General features: G+C 36.2%; 3 protein-coding genes across 3 annotated transcripts; 2 read left to right on the top strand and 1 right to left on the bottom strand.

The window, feature by feature from the left end:
- The first annotated feature begins 1689 nt into the window (after positions 1-1689).
- On the top strand, positions 1690-6847 carry LOC113112831 (dual adapter for phosphotyrosine and 3-phosphotyrosine and 3-phosphoinositide-like). The gene is made up of 9 exons (XM_026278726.1): positions 1690-1895; positions 3254-3376; positions 4171-4304; positions 4400-4530; positions 4712-4759; positions 4916-4978; positions 5065-5150; positions 5907-5994; positions 6185-6847. The coding sequence occupies exons 1-9, from the start codon at positions 1837-1839 to the stop codon at positions 6206-6208; spliced, it is 756 nt and encodes a 251-aa protein (XP_026134511.1). The 5' UTR covers positions 1690-1836; the 3' UTR covers positions 6209-6847.
- Positions 6848-7418: 571 nt separating this feature from the next.
- Positions 7419-8749, bottom strand: LOC113112832 (ragulator complex protein LAMTOR3). Its single transcript, XM_026278728.1, has 7 exons — positions 8631-8749; positions 8425-8480; positions 8309-8343; positions 8178-8236; positions 7961-8094; positions 7809-7872; positions 7419-7708 (listed from the first exon to the last, which is right to left on the bottom strand). Exons 2-7 carry the CDS (start codon positions 8437-8439, stop codon positions 7635-7637), a joined length of 381 nt encoding a protein of 126 aa, XP_026134513.1. The 5' UTR covers positions 8440-8480; positions 8631-8749; the 3' UTR covers positions 7419-7634.
- A 1219-nt stretch (positions 8750-9968) lies between these two features.
- LOC113113182 (visual pigment-like receptor peropsin) lies at positions 9969-12969 on the top strand. The gene is made up of 7 exons (XM_026279352.1): positions 9969-10192; positions 10575-10765; positions 11184-11283; positions 11437-11590; positions 11721-11889; positions 12242-12420; positions 12517-12969. The coding sequence occupies exons 1-7, from the start codon at positions 10066-10068 to the stop codon at positions 12620-12622; spliced, it is 1026 nt and encodes a 341-aa protein (XP_026135137.1). The 5' UTR covers positions 9969-10065; the 3' UTR covers positions 12623-12969.
- The last annotated feature ends 4 nt before the right edge of the window (positions 12970-12973 follow it).

A 12973-nucleotide genomic window follows, 5' to 3' on the forward strand; every position in this document is an offset into this window, starting at 1 on the left:
CTCCTATGTTACTTTACAAATAAATTTAGATTTAGATTCCTTTTAATGTCATTACACATAGTACAACGCAATTAAGTAGCAATTCTTGGTGTTATTCACACATAACATCAAAAGGTATTGGATTAAATAAAAGTATTTATAAAAAGTGATTCAGTACCCACCTATTTTTTTCTAACCAAATAGCGGTGGCAAAAGAATAACTTACATTACTATTATTATCTCATTAAAGGGATACTCCAACCTAAAATGAAAATTATCATTAATCACTTCACCCCATGTCGTTCCAAACACGTCTTCGGAACACAATTTTAAGATATTTTGGATAAAAAACCTGGAGGCTTGAGATTATCCCATAGACTGCCAAGTAAATAACAGTGTCAAGGTCCATGAAAGGTATGAAAGGTTTTCGTCAGAGTTGGGTGAAAGGTGATAGGGGTCCACGGTAGAGGCTGACATTTTTTTGGGACTCCCCCGGGTCACATTAATCACGGTATTGGGACAGGAAAAAATGTCAGTGGGAGTGGGCGGGACTGGGAATCATAATAATACTTTGATCCCCAACTTTATACACAAATATAGCCTAATTTTTAAATAAATAAACAATAATCTGTAGGCCTTTATTTTAATTTTGAACTCAATTCTAGTTGCCCTGTCTCTTATGCTCTCCTCCTGTTTGCTTTGGTGTTGCTGGTTAAGTGAATGACCAACGCGTGACGGACAGATTGTTAATGGCTGGTCTATGTGGTGGGCTAATACAGTAGACTAGCATCGGACAGGACATCCGAAAGCCCACCTAACATTCCTCAACCTCAAACATAGCTTTTCATCTAAAAGATGTATGTAGTAACAACTTTTACTTGGCTGCTTAATCTAATGTTAACCTACAGAAATGTTCGCTATTGAAGTGTGTGTGGAAACTGAACAGCAGCGCGCTAACAGCAGGACAGATGGAGGCACCGGTGCTCTCACTTGCTCCTACTCCGTAATCTTTAGAATCCGTAAATACTCTATGTTTATTTGTGTGCACTCAGAATAATAATGAAATGTTGATTTTCTTAAAATAATTAAAGCAAATTAGATGCGGTTTCTGCCGTCTCGGTCATGTGAGCTTGAGCGAGAAACAAACAGGGCCCATGGGTACAACGTGCACCAGGGCCTCGAAAACCCCAGCTACGACCCTGATTCTGTGTGTGCTAGATGTTGAGTTTCGTGAAGGAGGGCCACTAGGAAGATTTTTAGCTGTGTTTATGATCAGTATGCATAACAGTGACTAAAATATGTATTTTAGGTATGGAAATTCAAAACCTATTTTGAGGTTTGATATTTGGGATTGTACTACTTTGGGCGCTTTTGGCATTTACTACAAAACCACCAACCACTCCCAACTCACGGTTAAATGAAATGTTGTGTCCGTATATTGTGTCCTTAATATGTTGTAACCGTCGTGCTGGTCTTACACCTTCAGCCATAATGACTAATAATGACATGATGACACAACACGCACCTTGGGCTACTGGCTAAGTTGATTAAATTTCTTTTAGAAGGAATTTTGTCGCGACTGAAATTTTGTCGCGTCGTTCGCTCATGCTGGAGCTGGTTTACTGTCTTGTATAAGAGAACATGTGCTAATCAGCATCTAGTTCCCCTAAATTATAACGACAGATTACATTCCTCTGTGGGCGGATCTATTCGACTACTTCCCTGTGCTGTCGCTTTCGATGGTAGCGAGCTGTAGGGTGCGCAACGGTTTCACTTCGACGTGAGCAGACATTAGTGCTGACTGACTGACAGCGAGCCGCATCACTGAGGATCTGCTTCCGTCACTGAGATCAAGCCATGAGTGTCGGTTCATCACGGAGCAGCGGGGAAGACATCGACGAGCTCGAGTCGGTTAGGTGAGATCAACCAAGACTATGCTCTTTCACCTATCTGGACCTCACTAAAGACATATTAGGCACTCACGAAATTATAATATCCTATACCGGACAGTAGTAACCTTAAGACTCTTTTATTTGACCTCCTCTAAATGAAGTTTGTGTGCAGCCTATAAGTCTCAGATCCTCTTTTTATGTTTCTTGACCTAAATTTGTTTTGTGAAAGTATTTTTTCATATTGTTTTACATCGTTATGCGCAAATCTGAAAATAAAAAAAAGAAAGAAAGAAAGAAAGAAACATACGCTGATGAAGAGCAAACAGTTGTCTGGTTAATGCGTTTATTTGATTTGTCGCTGCACCTGTTTGTTGCTGAAGTTAATAGCGGCGTCAGCGAAAGAATGAGGAAATACTTTTATTCTACTTTTATTAATACTTCTAATCATTTTATTCATCTGTGGTGAATGAAAGTGTTGAAAAAAATACCTGCTGATTCAGTGTCAATGTCATTTAACTTTTTTGTTTGTTAAAGTGCAACATTGCAAACCAAATGTAATGCTTTTTTTTTCTCCCCCCCCCCAGTGTATTTTCTTTTTACATTTCAGTCATTAAACAAAGGCTTTTTACAAATCCAACAATGCCAATCAAGTCAGAATTATATTTCACCCCAAAAGAAGCCTGTTTTAGGCAAATAATTTTGTTTGTTTGCTTTTTTGTTTGTTTATTTGCATTGTGGCGTTATTTTCATGACAAGTAAGCACATTCAGCTTTCAGTTGTCAGAATACTATTAATACAGTCATGAAAATCATCCCATCCACAAATATTGTTTGAATGTGAACATAGTTGACCATTTAAGCTTATTTTATTTATCTATCAATTTAGCATTATAATAAGATTTAACCCATAACATTATGCTAAGGCTATACTTGATATATGCATAATGCGGGATAAATCCACCATAGCAATACCAGCATACTGGGACAACAGCAAATATGTAACCACATTATGTAAATAAATGACACAAGACAGCCTGCGGGTTATTGTATTAAGGTCACAGTTCTGTAATATCAGTCTAATAACAGAGAAGCATGGTGCTTTTTTTCTTGAAATGCAATCCTAAATGTATTTCCATTTAAGTAAAATATGCAAATGAAATCAGCTTTATAATTGCTGTGACAATGCAGTGCTGTGTTTTCCTTGTAAAAGTAACCATACACGTGCATCAATATATAATACACATACCCACTGTGTTGCCTAATCCATATGACAGTATCCAAAAAAAGTGCTCTGGTTACTGTGTGGATGTTAACAGTCAATAGTGGATATAACCATACATCTTGGCTTTGTGTTCAAGCACCCCATTCTTTTTCTGTCTTTAGCTGGTATCATTATGATTTGTCGCGGCATGCAGCTGAAGCTCTTCTCCTTTCGAATGGGGTAGATGGGAATTTTTTACTCAGAAACAGCAACAAAGGACGTGACTGCTTTGCTTTGTCTGTCCGGTAAGAAATGTCCACTTCGGATCAAAGTTTATATGTACTTGGTCCACTCAGCTGAATCATTTTGATATTAAAGTGCAGTATGCTCAGACACAAGCACACTTGAATATTTTCCTTGTGTGCACTCCGTTTAATTTATGGATAAATATACCTGCAAAAGCTATCATTACAAAATGTATGCAAGTGTACTTTGGACAATAGACAAATTTTAATTCGACACTATTTTTGTGGAAACCATCATACATGTTTTTCAGGAATCTATGGTGAATAGAAAGCTATTTGTAGCAAAATAGAGACCCGCTATTTCTAAAATGAGCTGTTATCCACTGACTTTTTTAAGTTAAAAAGTTAAATGATCAGCCAATATGGTTTTTGTCAGTGCCCTTATTTCTTTTTCCATTTCTCTTATTTTCTCAGATTCTTTAGATTGCTTTAAGTTTTTCAGTTCCCCTTTTCGATGCATCAGCTGTAAACCTCACTTGGTCTTGTGTCTTTAAAGCAAAACAACTTATTCTTACTCCTACTGAAATATATAAATATCAAACTGATTCACACAAGCCATGAGACAGTAACCTGCCTGGGTCACTGTGACTCTGTCCGATGCTTAAATGTTAGATTATTATTGTTTATAGAGTGTGACCGTGTACAAATTATTGTCTGCCTATTTCAATACAACTAGGTGTGATGTCACTTTTATGCAACAGTTCAAAAACAATTTAACACTGAACAATACTGAGATTTCAGGCACAGCATAACAGCACTTCCTCACTCCCTTTTTCATCTCCAAACTTTTCCAGAGCTAAGGATTCAGTGAAACACTTTCATGTCCGGCGGCAGTTCGGCAAATATTCCTTTGGATTCAATGAATTTCCCTGCCTTCAGGATTTTTGCAATCACATTGCCAATCAGCCCTTGCTAGGCAGCGAGACAGGTTAGCTATGTGCTTTTTATTTACAGTTCACAAACTGCTTTTCAGCATTTCTCTGTCACAGTGACCCTGTTTCCTAATTCACTATTTTAACCAAGGAAACCTGTTAGTGCTGCGGTTCCCATACCCACGGCAGGTGGAAGAGCCATCCATCTATGAGACGGTGTGTGTGCATACGGCCATGCACACAGGCCGGCATGAAAACGACCTGGTGCCTAATGCTCCAGCAGTAAGTAAAGTGGCCTTATACAGACCCATTTGGACACACATACACATACTGCATTTAAAAGAGTATGAATGTGGCTTGGAAAGACAATAATAATCTTAATAATAATTAAATTAATTAATTTATCTGTTCATTTAGTTTTATCTGAGCTCCTAAATCGAAAGTGTTTTTATGTTGTCAACAGCTTGGCACTAAAGAAGGTTACCTGGTTAAACAAGGAGCGGTAATCAAGGTATGGTTATAAAATTACTAAAAGTTATAAACATAGACTATCAAAAATTCAAACCAGTGTTTGCGGTAAATGCCTGTTTCAAGCTAATACGGTAAATTGTAACTGGGTTAAACTGGATGTAGAGCAAACCTAAACCTCTATTTACTTTCTGGGCAGAACTGGAAGCAAAGATGGTTCACACTGAATCGATATGAATTTAAATATTTCAAGGATAAAATGGTAGGTCTGTCTCTTTTGTACAATAAGATTTTAATTAGTTAAGAACTAAAGCTGATAGTTCATCTAACAGAAAACTGTCTCCTCAGATGGTAGAGCCAATACGAACCCTGGATCTGACGGAGTGCTCTGCTGTCCAGTTTGATTACAGTCAGGATAGGGTCAACTGCTTCTGGTGAGAGATTTATAATAAAGTGATAATTCATGATGATACGTTATGCACGTCTCTTGCTCTACTTAAATTTAAACTAAACAAAATTGAAAGTTTATTTCAGTTAATGTTTATTTTATGTAATTTTATTTCATGTTTAATTGCAAGTAATGCATTTTTTTTAATTGGTTTTAGATTTATTTAACGTTAATAACTGGTGTGCGTAGTTCATGGTTCAAATTTAGGAATTGTAATCAACAAGGCCAGCACTTTTCATTTCTGAATGCTATATGTTTTTATGTAACAAGAGTGGCTACAGTTAAAAGTATAACTAAGGGTTAAGGGAAATCTAATCTAATCTAATCCTATCTGTTTTTACATCTGAAACTTCTCCAGTTGGCCAACCATAAAATCACTGGCTATTTTTGGTAACTGAAAATGAGTGGCTGACAGCTCACAGATCCTGTACTCACTAAATCAGCATTAGACAATGTGAATGGCATTAATACAAATTCACGCTGTCTGTTTACATACTAAGAGGTTATAATAGAAAATAATTACAATTGGATGTCAAAAATCCTAATATTGTTTTGTTCATATCGATTGTGTATCTAATACAATATTTTCCAACATGTAAGTGATTCTCAGTAATGAGGAAGTATAGTCAGAAACTCTTATGCATGGACTTCCTCCTGCCCACATATTTTCCAGTGCATGCTTAATTTCAGCCTTATACTACACGATAAGACTCTTTATTAAAATGTTCTTTTTTCTCCCTAGTCTGGTGTTCCCCGAGAGGACGTTTTATTTTTGTGCAAAATCTGGTGCTGAGGCAGATGAATGGATTAAGATACTACGATGGAAACTGGTAAGTTAACCATGACAGAACAGTCACTATTAATAATCAGTGTAGGTAACAGTTAACAAAGTGACAAATAGAGTATTATTTCTTTGTTCCATTGGAAATAAATTCATCTGACCCCACTGCACCAGTCTAATCTTAAATGTGTCTCTCTGTTGGCCTTATCTCTATGATGATGACTACTCTGCATTTCCAGTCACAGATAAAGAAAGGACGATGATGTTCAACAAGGAGAGAAGAAGTACTGGAGCAAATGCAAGCTGCGCAGTTTTATATTACTGAAGACAGTGGATTTATTAACTGCATCTGATGCTCATCACACCTAAGAAATCTTCTGGGCAATGAATCACCCAAGGCACCGTGCTATTGTGCTTTATAAAGACTTCTCGAGGCGGTGCACTACTAATGTTGGAATTACAATCGACAATAGTTAGGTTTTTATTTTAGATATTGTGTTCTGTGTTGTGTTTCCGTTCTTCTTATTCTTCTCCAACACAAGCTAAACAATGTGTCTGCTCTTAAACATGTACATTCCCCCTTACATTGCAAATATGAGGTAAGCATAAATGAACTTTTTCATTGAAACTTTTGGATGAAATATACTTTTCCCAAAATAGAGCACTGCTGTGATTACATATTTCTGTAAGCCAACCCAGAAGTTAGAAGTTAGCCTTTTTTTTTTATTTGGGCCTTTGGCTTTTTAATTATTGCAAAGATTAAGCTCTGTGATCAGTGTTAATGTTAAAGTTAATGATTAGTGCATGTTTTGTTCGTCATGAAAGCTTCATAAATAAACACATTTTATGAATTTGAAAGCTTAAGTACAATCACCAGACCTAAAAAAAAAAAAAAGAGTAGGCTATAAACAAACATCACCACTACTAAGCTCCTGACACCTCATTCTGTCTTTAGTTGAAAAATATTTTTCTTAAAAAAAAAAAAAAAGTTCTATTAGTTTTCGGGAGTGGGATTATATACAACACGACAAGGCTGTGACAGCAGACTAGACGAGTCTACCTGTTTGGCTTAATGACGTTTCATTTCCCCAACAGCCTCTGTAAACCCATTTAGCCGTCTGCTGTAGAACAAAACACGAATAAATCCTGAGCTTGTGTTCACCACAAACCTTTTTTCGGGCATTTAACCAAAAACCCATTGACTTCAGGATGATGGAACTGAAAGTGCGAAAATGCTAACCTGTTCTGGGTTTTAGGCTACGAAAATACTTAATCCCTGCAGCACTCTACAGATCACCAAAGTAATTATAATAAAGTTATAAATTCTCTAAGTAGCAATTCTACTTCAAATGTGATGTGTAAACTGACAATGAGCACGCTTCTGTTGTTTAGAAACATGTACATAATACCCATTATCCAACCAAGAAGACCCTTTTGTAAAAAGAATTGTATAAGAAGTCAATAAACAATTTATTTTTGTAAACCAAAGCTTTAGATACATTTATTAATGAGGAGACAAAAAGGAACAGGTTACATTCGTAAAAGACATACAGCATCAAGACCATCCATCATTATGTATGTACATGTGTGTGTATGAACTACGACATCAAGACATCAGACTGGATGAGTGATAGATCGTGGCTCTTTTATCTTCATCCACATGTCCTTAGGTGCTGAGATGAATAACTTCTAAGCTACTTCCACCACCTGCCTGAGTTCTTCAATCAGAGGAACCAGTTCCTTCTCAAGACTGAAGATCAGACCTAAATATTAAAAATAAGGAAACTGATCATTCACCGGTTATTATAATGAACATACTACTAAAGCAGCTCAGTGACTTTCATACTACCTGTGGAGACTCACCTGTGTTGGCATTACTACTTGCAATGAAACTTATGACTAAGGGTAATCGGTTAAACTGTACAATCTGCCAATGAAATCACAGAATATATTAAAACGAGAAATTCTTAACAAGTAGTATGTCAAATGTATTTTAATTTCTGTAAAGAAAGTACCTGGTAAGTGTTATAATAACAAATGATGCTCTTGTTTTTGGACAAACCCAGCTTGCTGCCCTGGTCAGTTGCCAATGCAAAGGTGGACAGGAACGTTGGCCGCAAAGCATATTCAGGAGCATTGTCATTGGCAACTAAAAGGGAGAACAAGCAAAATCTCAGCTTAAGATTTAGCAGATACACAAACAGACCTGGAGCTCAGAGCTGATGCTGTTACCTTTGATTACAGGGACTCCATCTCTATCTGTCACCACTATCGCATGGAGTCCTTCAACACTGATGACAGAGAAGAACAATCAGTCAATATCTCAATGCATTATGGATTTAAAAAAAAAAGTTTAACCTTACCTTGGCAGTTGTTTATACAAATAACTCCTCAGATTCTGTAATAATTAAATTAAACCCATTATAACATTTTCAAGAAAAAAAGGACATTTAAGCAAATGCATCACAAATATACTCACATCTGCCATATTCATCAGATTGACTATTTCACGTTAGCTCACCCTGCTGCTGTACCCTGAAGCGAAAAGAGTAACGTTACAGAACACTAAATAACAAAAAAAAATTCTGACAGATGCATCTCATCGTCTTGTTTAAAAAGCAAAGTCCAGCTAACATGCACCATTCCTAATCTAGTAAATTACAATAAAATCATAGTACGCATTACCTTCACTTTAACCCACTTTTATTACAAAGTTCTTCGCTTGTTTATGTGCGATCATCACATGACTGAAAACCTTTCCGTGCACGTAATATCCGTTGAAACGTCACGTCCCGGAGAGTCCGTGGCCATCTAGTGGATGATGTTGGAGTTGCTGTTTATGTCAAAGAGAGTTTTGGGGGCAATTTATCTTCAGCCCTTTTTTATATAAAGTAATTTTAATGTTTATAATCAGAATATGTTGATAATAAGGAGATGGAAATTAATAAAATGACTAAGCCTATATGTAAATGTACGTAGTGTTAGGTTAACTGTTTCTTTCCTCATAAACCAGTCAATTTTAATAAATAACCTGTTTATTTATTTTATGATCTGCTGTATACTGTTTATATGACCATTTGGCTTTGAATTGAATTTCAAAATTCTCTAATAATAATAAATCTAATAAATCTTGCATCACGGTGCTGTGGTCTTAGTAAAAGTTTAATAGTTAGTTGTCTTAGTTGTTTAAATAAATTATAGATTTATATTTATAAATTATAGAATGTCTGGAGAAAAATACTTCATTGATGTCAGTGACACCATCTGTGACCTTTGACATCCATAGACCTTTCCACTGCACAAAAGATTCTTAACAGTGGAAAAATGTTCTTCAGATTAGTAAAATGTTTTTCACACTAAGAAAAAAAAAGATATTTCTTTTAAAAATTTCTTTTAACTTTTTAAAGAAAATTGCCAGAATGGTTATTCCATGGCATCGCTGCAAAATCCCCTTTTGGAACCTTTATTTTTAAAAGTGTGTTTATTCTAAATATCATAATTCTAGTTTTAATCTGTTATAACAATGAGCAAAATGTACTTATTAATAGGCCACAAGATCATAAACTCCACTTCATCTTAAACAAGCTGTTTAATCCAAACTTGACATTCTTGAAATAACAATAATGCTGCAAGACGTGTTTTAATTATCTGCATTACACAATGTTACTAAATGTTTGAATAGTCTGAATCGTGCTTATCAATATATTATTGCACATTTCTTATTTAAAAAAAAGTTAATTATGTTAATGATATGCACTCCACATTCCAAGAAAGCTTTTCTGTTGCATGGAATGAGAAGCTTTCATGTGAGGATTAGTACCAAACAACGGTTTCCTCAGTCCTCACAAACCAAGCAGAAAATATAATTAGAGAACATACTGTAATCCAGGCCAATGCTTCTCCAGCCCCTCATTCCCACAATCACCCCATAACCTTCTACACACACACACACACACACACACACACACACACACACACACACACACACACACTCACACAGTTTAATGATCTGCTTCTAAGTAAGAGAGGGGGAGTCTGGACTTCAAATTCTTTCAAGCCAGATAACTTAGTTTAAACAGATGTGAATTTTGGCCTGAGTGGTATATATATATATATATATATGATTATGTGTGACAAAGAGATGACAACTGGATTCCTGAATGCTTCTGCTGAGACCGTATATGGTGAAAAGAGCGCCTTCACACAAACAGAACACAGTATTGTCGCTGCATATCTCATAACGGCAGGTAAAGTGCAGATTGTGTGTGTGTGCTTGGTGTATTTGATGTTACCAGTCAGCTATAAATGTACTGTCACTTTTAAATAACTATTTTAGCAATTGACAGGTTTTTGAGTTGGCAGGATGAGGCCTACTATTAGATTCAGCACATGTTTTGAAGCAGTTCTTGAAATTAGATTCAGCCAAGTGTTTGAGGTAACCATAAGGAGTGTGTGTGTGTGTGTGTGTGTGTGTGTGTGTGTGCGTGTGTGTGTGTGTGTGAGTAAAATGGAAAACTGAAACCGGGAAATGTTTTGAATGGAGATATTTATGAGACAACATCTGTGTGTGTTCACAGATGTCTTAACCTCCTGTTCTCCCTGTGTGTGTGTCTTTCTCTCTGGTGGCAGGAGTGGTCAGTCTGTCTAGTAACACTGTGGTGCTGCTGATGTTTGTGAAGTTCAGAGAGTTGCGTACAGCCACGAATGCGATCATTATCAATCTGGCTGTCACTGATATTGGCGTAGCCGGTATTGGTTACCCCATGTCAGCAGCCTCAGACCTGCACGGGAGCTGGAAATTTGGTTACACAGGCTGCCAGGTGTGCACAAACCAACACATTAGCAAACACAAGATTCATTCTTTTTAAAAGATCTAATATAAAGCACACCTTATTTTTTGTACTCATTTTTTGTTTGTTTTTAAGCTATTCCGATAAAAGTATAAATGTAATATTTGCTCTAAAATGTTATGTGGTGCAGTTTATATAAGTATATTTTTGAGGAAGTTTAGAGTATTATTTTAAACAAATATAACAAATTATCAAGTTTTGGGGGGAAACACACTAAATTACATTTTTCAACCTGCCTTATATTTTCTATATTGCTATTTCCCCCCAAAGAAATAACAGTAAAAGATACTGCCAACAGTGACATTTTTGCTTATTTTATTACACTTTTACAGTTTTGGCTACTATTCTTACATGAAAACAACAGCAGAACTTGTTGCTTCTTTTATAGATCTATGCTGCCCTGAATATATTCTTCGGTATGGCCAGTATCGGACTGCTTACTGTGGTTGCCATTGACCGATACCTTACCATAAGTCGACCTGACATAGGTATGATTGTATCCATATAACTACCTGCCTGAAATATGAACCACTAAAGACTATCATTGTCATAGCGGAAGGTTAACGTCATTGTGTTTTATTCCTTACTCAAAGGCAGGGGCCAAGTGCATTAGGCAATCTACTGATATGTGTTTGTTACAGGCCAGAAGCTGACAACAGTGTCATACACACTTCTAATTGGTGCTGCTTGGCTGAATGCTGTGTTTTGGTCATCGATGCCCATCATTGGTTGGGCAGGATATGCTCCTGACCCCACAGGAGCCACCTGCACCATCAACTGGAGGAACAATGACACGTGAGTCAAGATTGATATGACAGGCCTTATTGGTTTACCACTCTTTTATCAGATTTACTGCTCTGTAAATCTTTTCTTCAGCGATTGTGAATATTAAGATTGGAGTGGGACTAATCCTGCTTGATTTCAGATCTTTTGTGTCCTACACAATGACTGTGATCACTGTCAACTTCATCATTCCTCTTGCGGTCATGTTCTACTGTTACTACAACGTCTCCGTTACTGTGAAGAGGTACAAAGCCAGTAACTGCCTGGACAGCATCAATATTGATTGGTCAGATCAGATGGACGTTACCAAGGTAGTACCAGCAGTATTTATTACATTTTATTTAATTATTTAATTTATTCCTTTTTATCTCTACTTCTTTCTTTCTTTCTTTCTTTTTTTCTTTCTTTTTGGAGAAATATGACCCATGCAGGTAACTGTAGTAAAGCTGAAATAAAATAAAAAAGGGAGGAAAAAAATATATAATTAAAAAAATATATTAAATATTAAAAATAAGTATATATATATATAAATATATATATATATATATAATTAAAAAATTAATAAATAAAATAATAGTATAATAAATATTACTGGAGTTATACTGCTTGACAGGTTTTGTGTGCTCTTTAGTTCAGTTCCTGAATGCTCATTTATTTGTACAGATGTCTATTGTGATGATAGTGATGTTCCTGGTTGCCTGGTCTCCATATTCGATTGTGTGCTTGTGGGCATCATTTGGAGACCCCAAAAAGATTCCAGCCCCAATGGCCATAATTGCCCCACTCTTTGCTAAGTCCTCCACCTTTTACAATCCTTGCATCTATGTCATTGCCAACAAGAAGTAAGGCCTCTATGTTACATCTTTGTTATAATATGTCACTTTGTCTTTTTTTATTTTTATTTTTTTTTACTAATAAGTTGTATTTGTTGACTGCAGGTTCAGGAGAGCCATTATGGGTATGTTACGATGTCAAACACGACAGAGAATGACTATTAGTAACCAACTTCCGATGACAGCGTCATCTACGCCACTCAACCCCTAAATGATGAGACAATCAGATATTTAAATATTCATAAAACATGAGCGCTGGACGCTTTCTGACTGCTCCACTGTTTTAACACCACTAGGGCACAATTACTTTGAAGTTTCATATAAATGCAAAGATTCTGTTTACCATGAATGTCCTTTCTGCAACTGACATTGACTTCCTTTGACCTTGCTTTTCAGTGTCTAGTCTGATAGTATTTAGTCTGATGCTTGTTATTCCTGTTATCTGCCTACTGCAAATCCTGTGAAATTGCTGTTCCTTTTATTGTTTGTATGTAAAATGAATAAATTTGAATAAAAACAATTCGACCATGATTCATCTTAAAGATTTCTACAATGTATGTCT

The sequence above is a fragment of the Carassius auratus genome, chromosome 13 (genome assembly GCF_003368295.1).
Source record: "Carassius auratus strain Wakin chromosome 13, ASM336829v1, whole genome shotgun sequence".
Lineage (NCBI taxonomy): Eukaryota > Metazoa > Chordata > Actinopteri > Cypriniformes > Cyprinidae > Carassius > Carassius auratus.

Coding starts and splice junctions, on each gene's coding strand:
- LOC113112832 (XM_026278728.1), bottom strand. Junction 8,095..8,177: donor TGGAGTCCCTGTAATCAAAG/GTAACAGCATCA, acceptor TCTCCCTTTTAG/TTGCCAATGACAATGCTCCT. Junction 7,709..7,808: donor AAGTAGTAATGCCAACACAG/GTGAGTCTCCAC, acceptor TTTAATATTTAG/GTCTGATCTTCAGTCTTGAG.
- LOC113113182 (XM_026279352.1), top strand. CDS start 10,066: ATGATTATGTGTGACAAAGAGATGACAACTGGATTCCTGAATGCTTCT. Junction 10,193..10,574: donor TGCATATCTCATAACGGCAG/GTAAAGTGCAGA, acceptor CTCTGGTGGCAG/GAGTGGTCAGTCTGTCTAGT. Junction 10,766..11,183: donor TTGGTTACACAGGCTGCCAG/GTGTGCACAAAC, acceptor CTTCTTTTATAG/ATCTATGCTGCCCTGAATAT.
- LOC113112831 (XM_026278726.1), top strand. CDS start 1,837: ATGAGTGTCGGTTCATCACGGAGCAGCGGGGAAGACATCGACGAGCTC. Junction 1,896..3,253: donor GACGAGCTCGAGTCGGTTAG/GTGAGATCAACC, acceptor TTCTGTCTTTAG/CTGGTATCATTATGATTTGT. Junction 3,377..4,170: donor TGCTTTGCTTTGTCTGTCCG/GTAAGAAATGTC, acceptor AAACTTTTCCAG/AGCTAAGGATTCAGTGAAAC.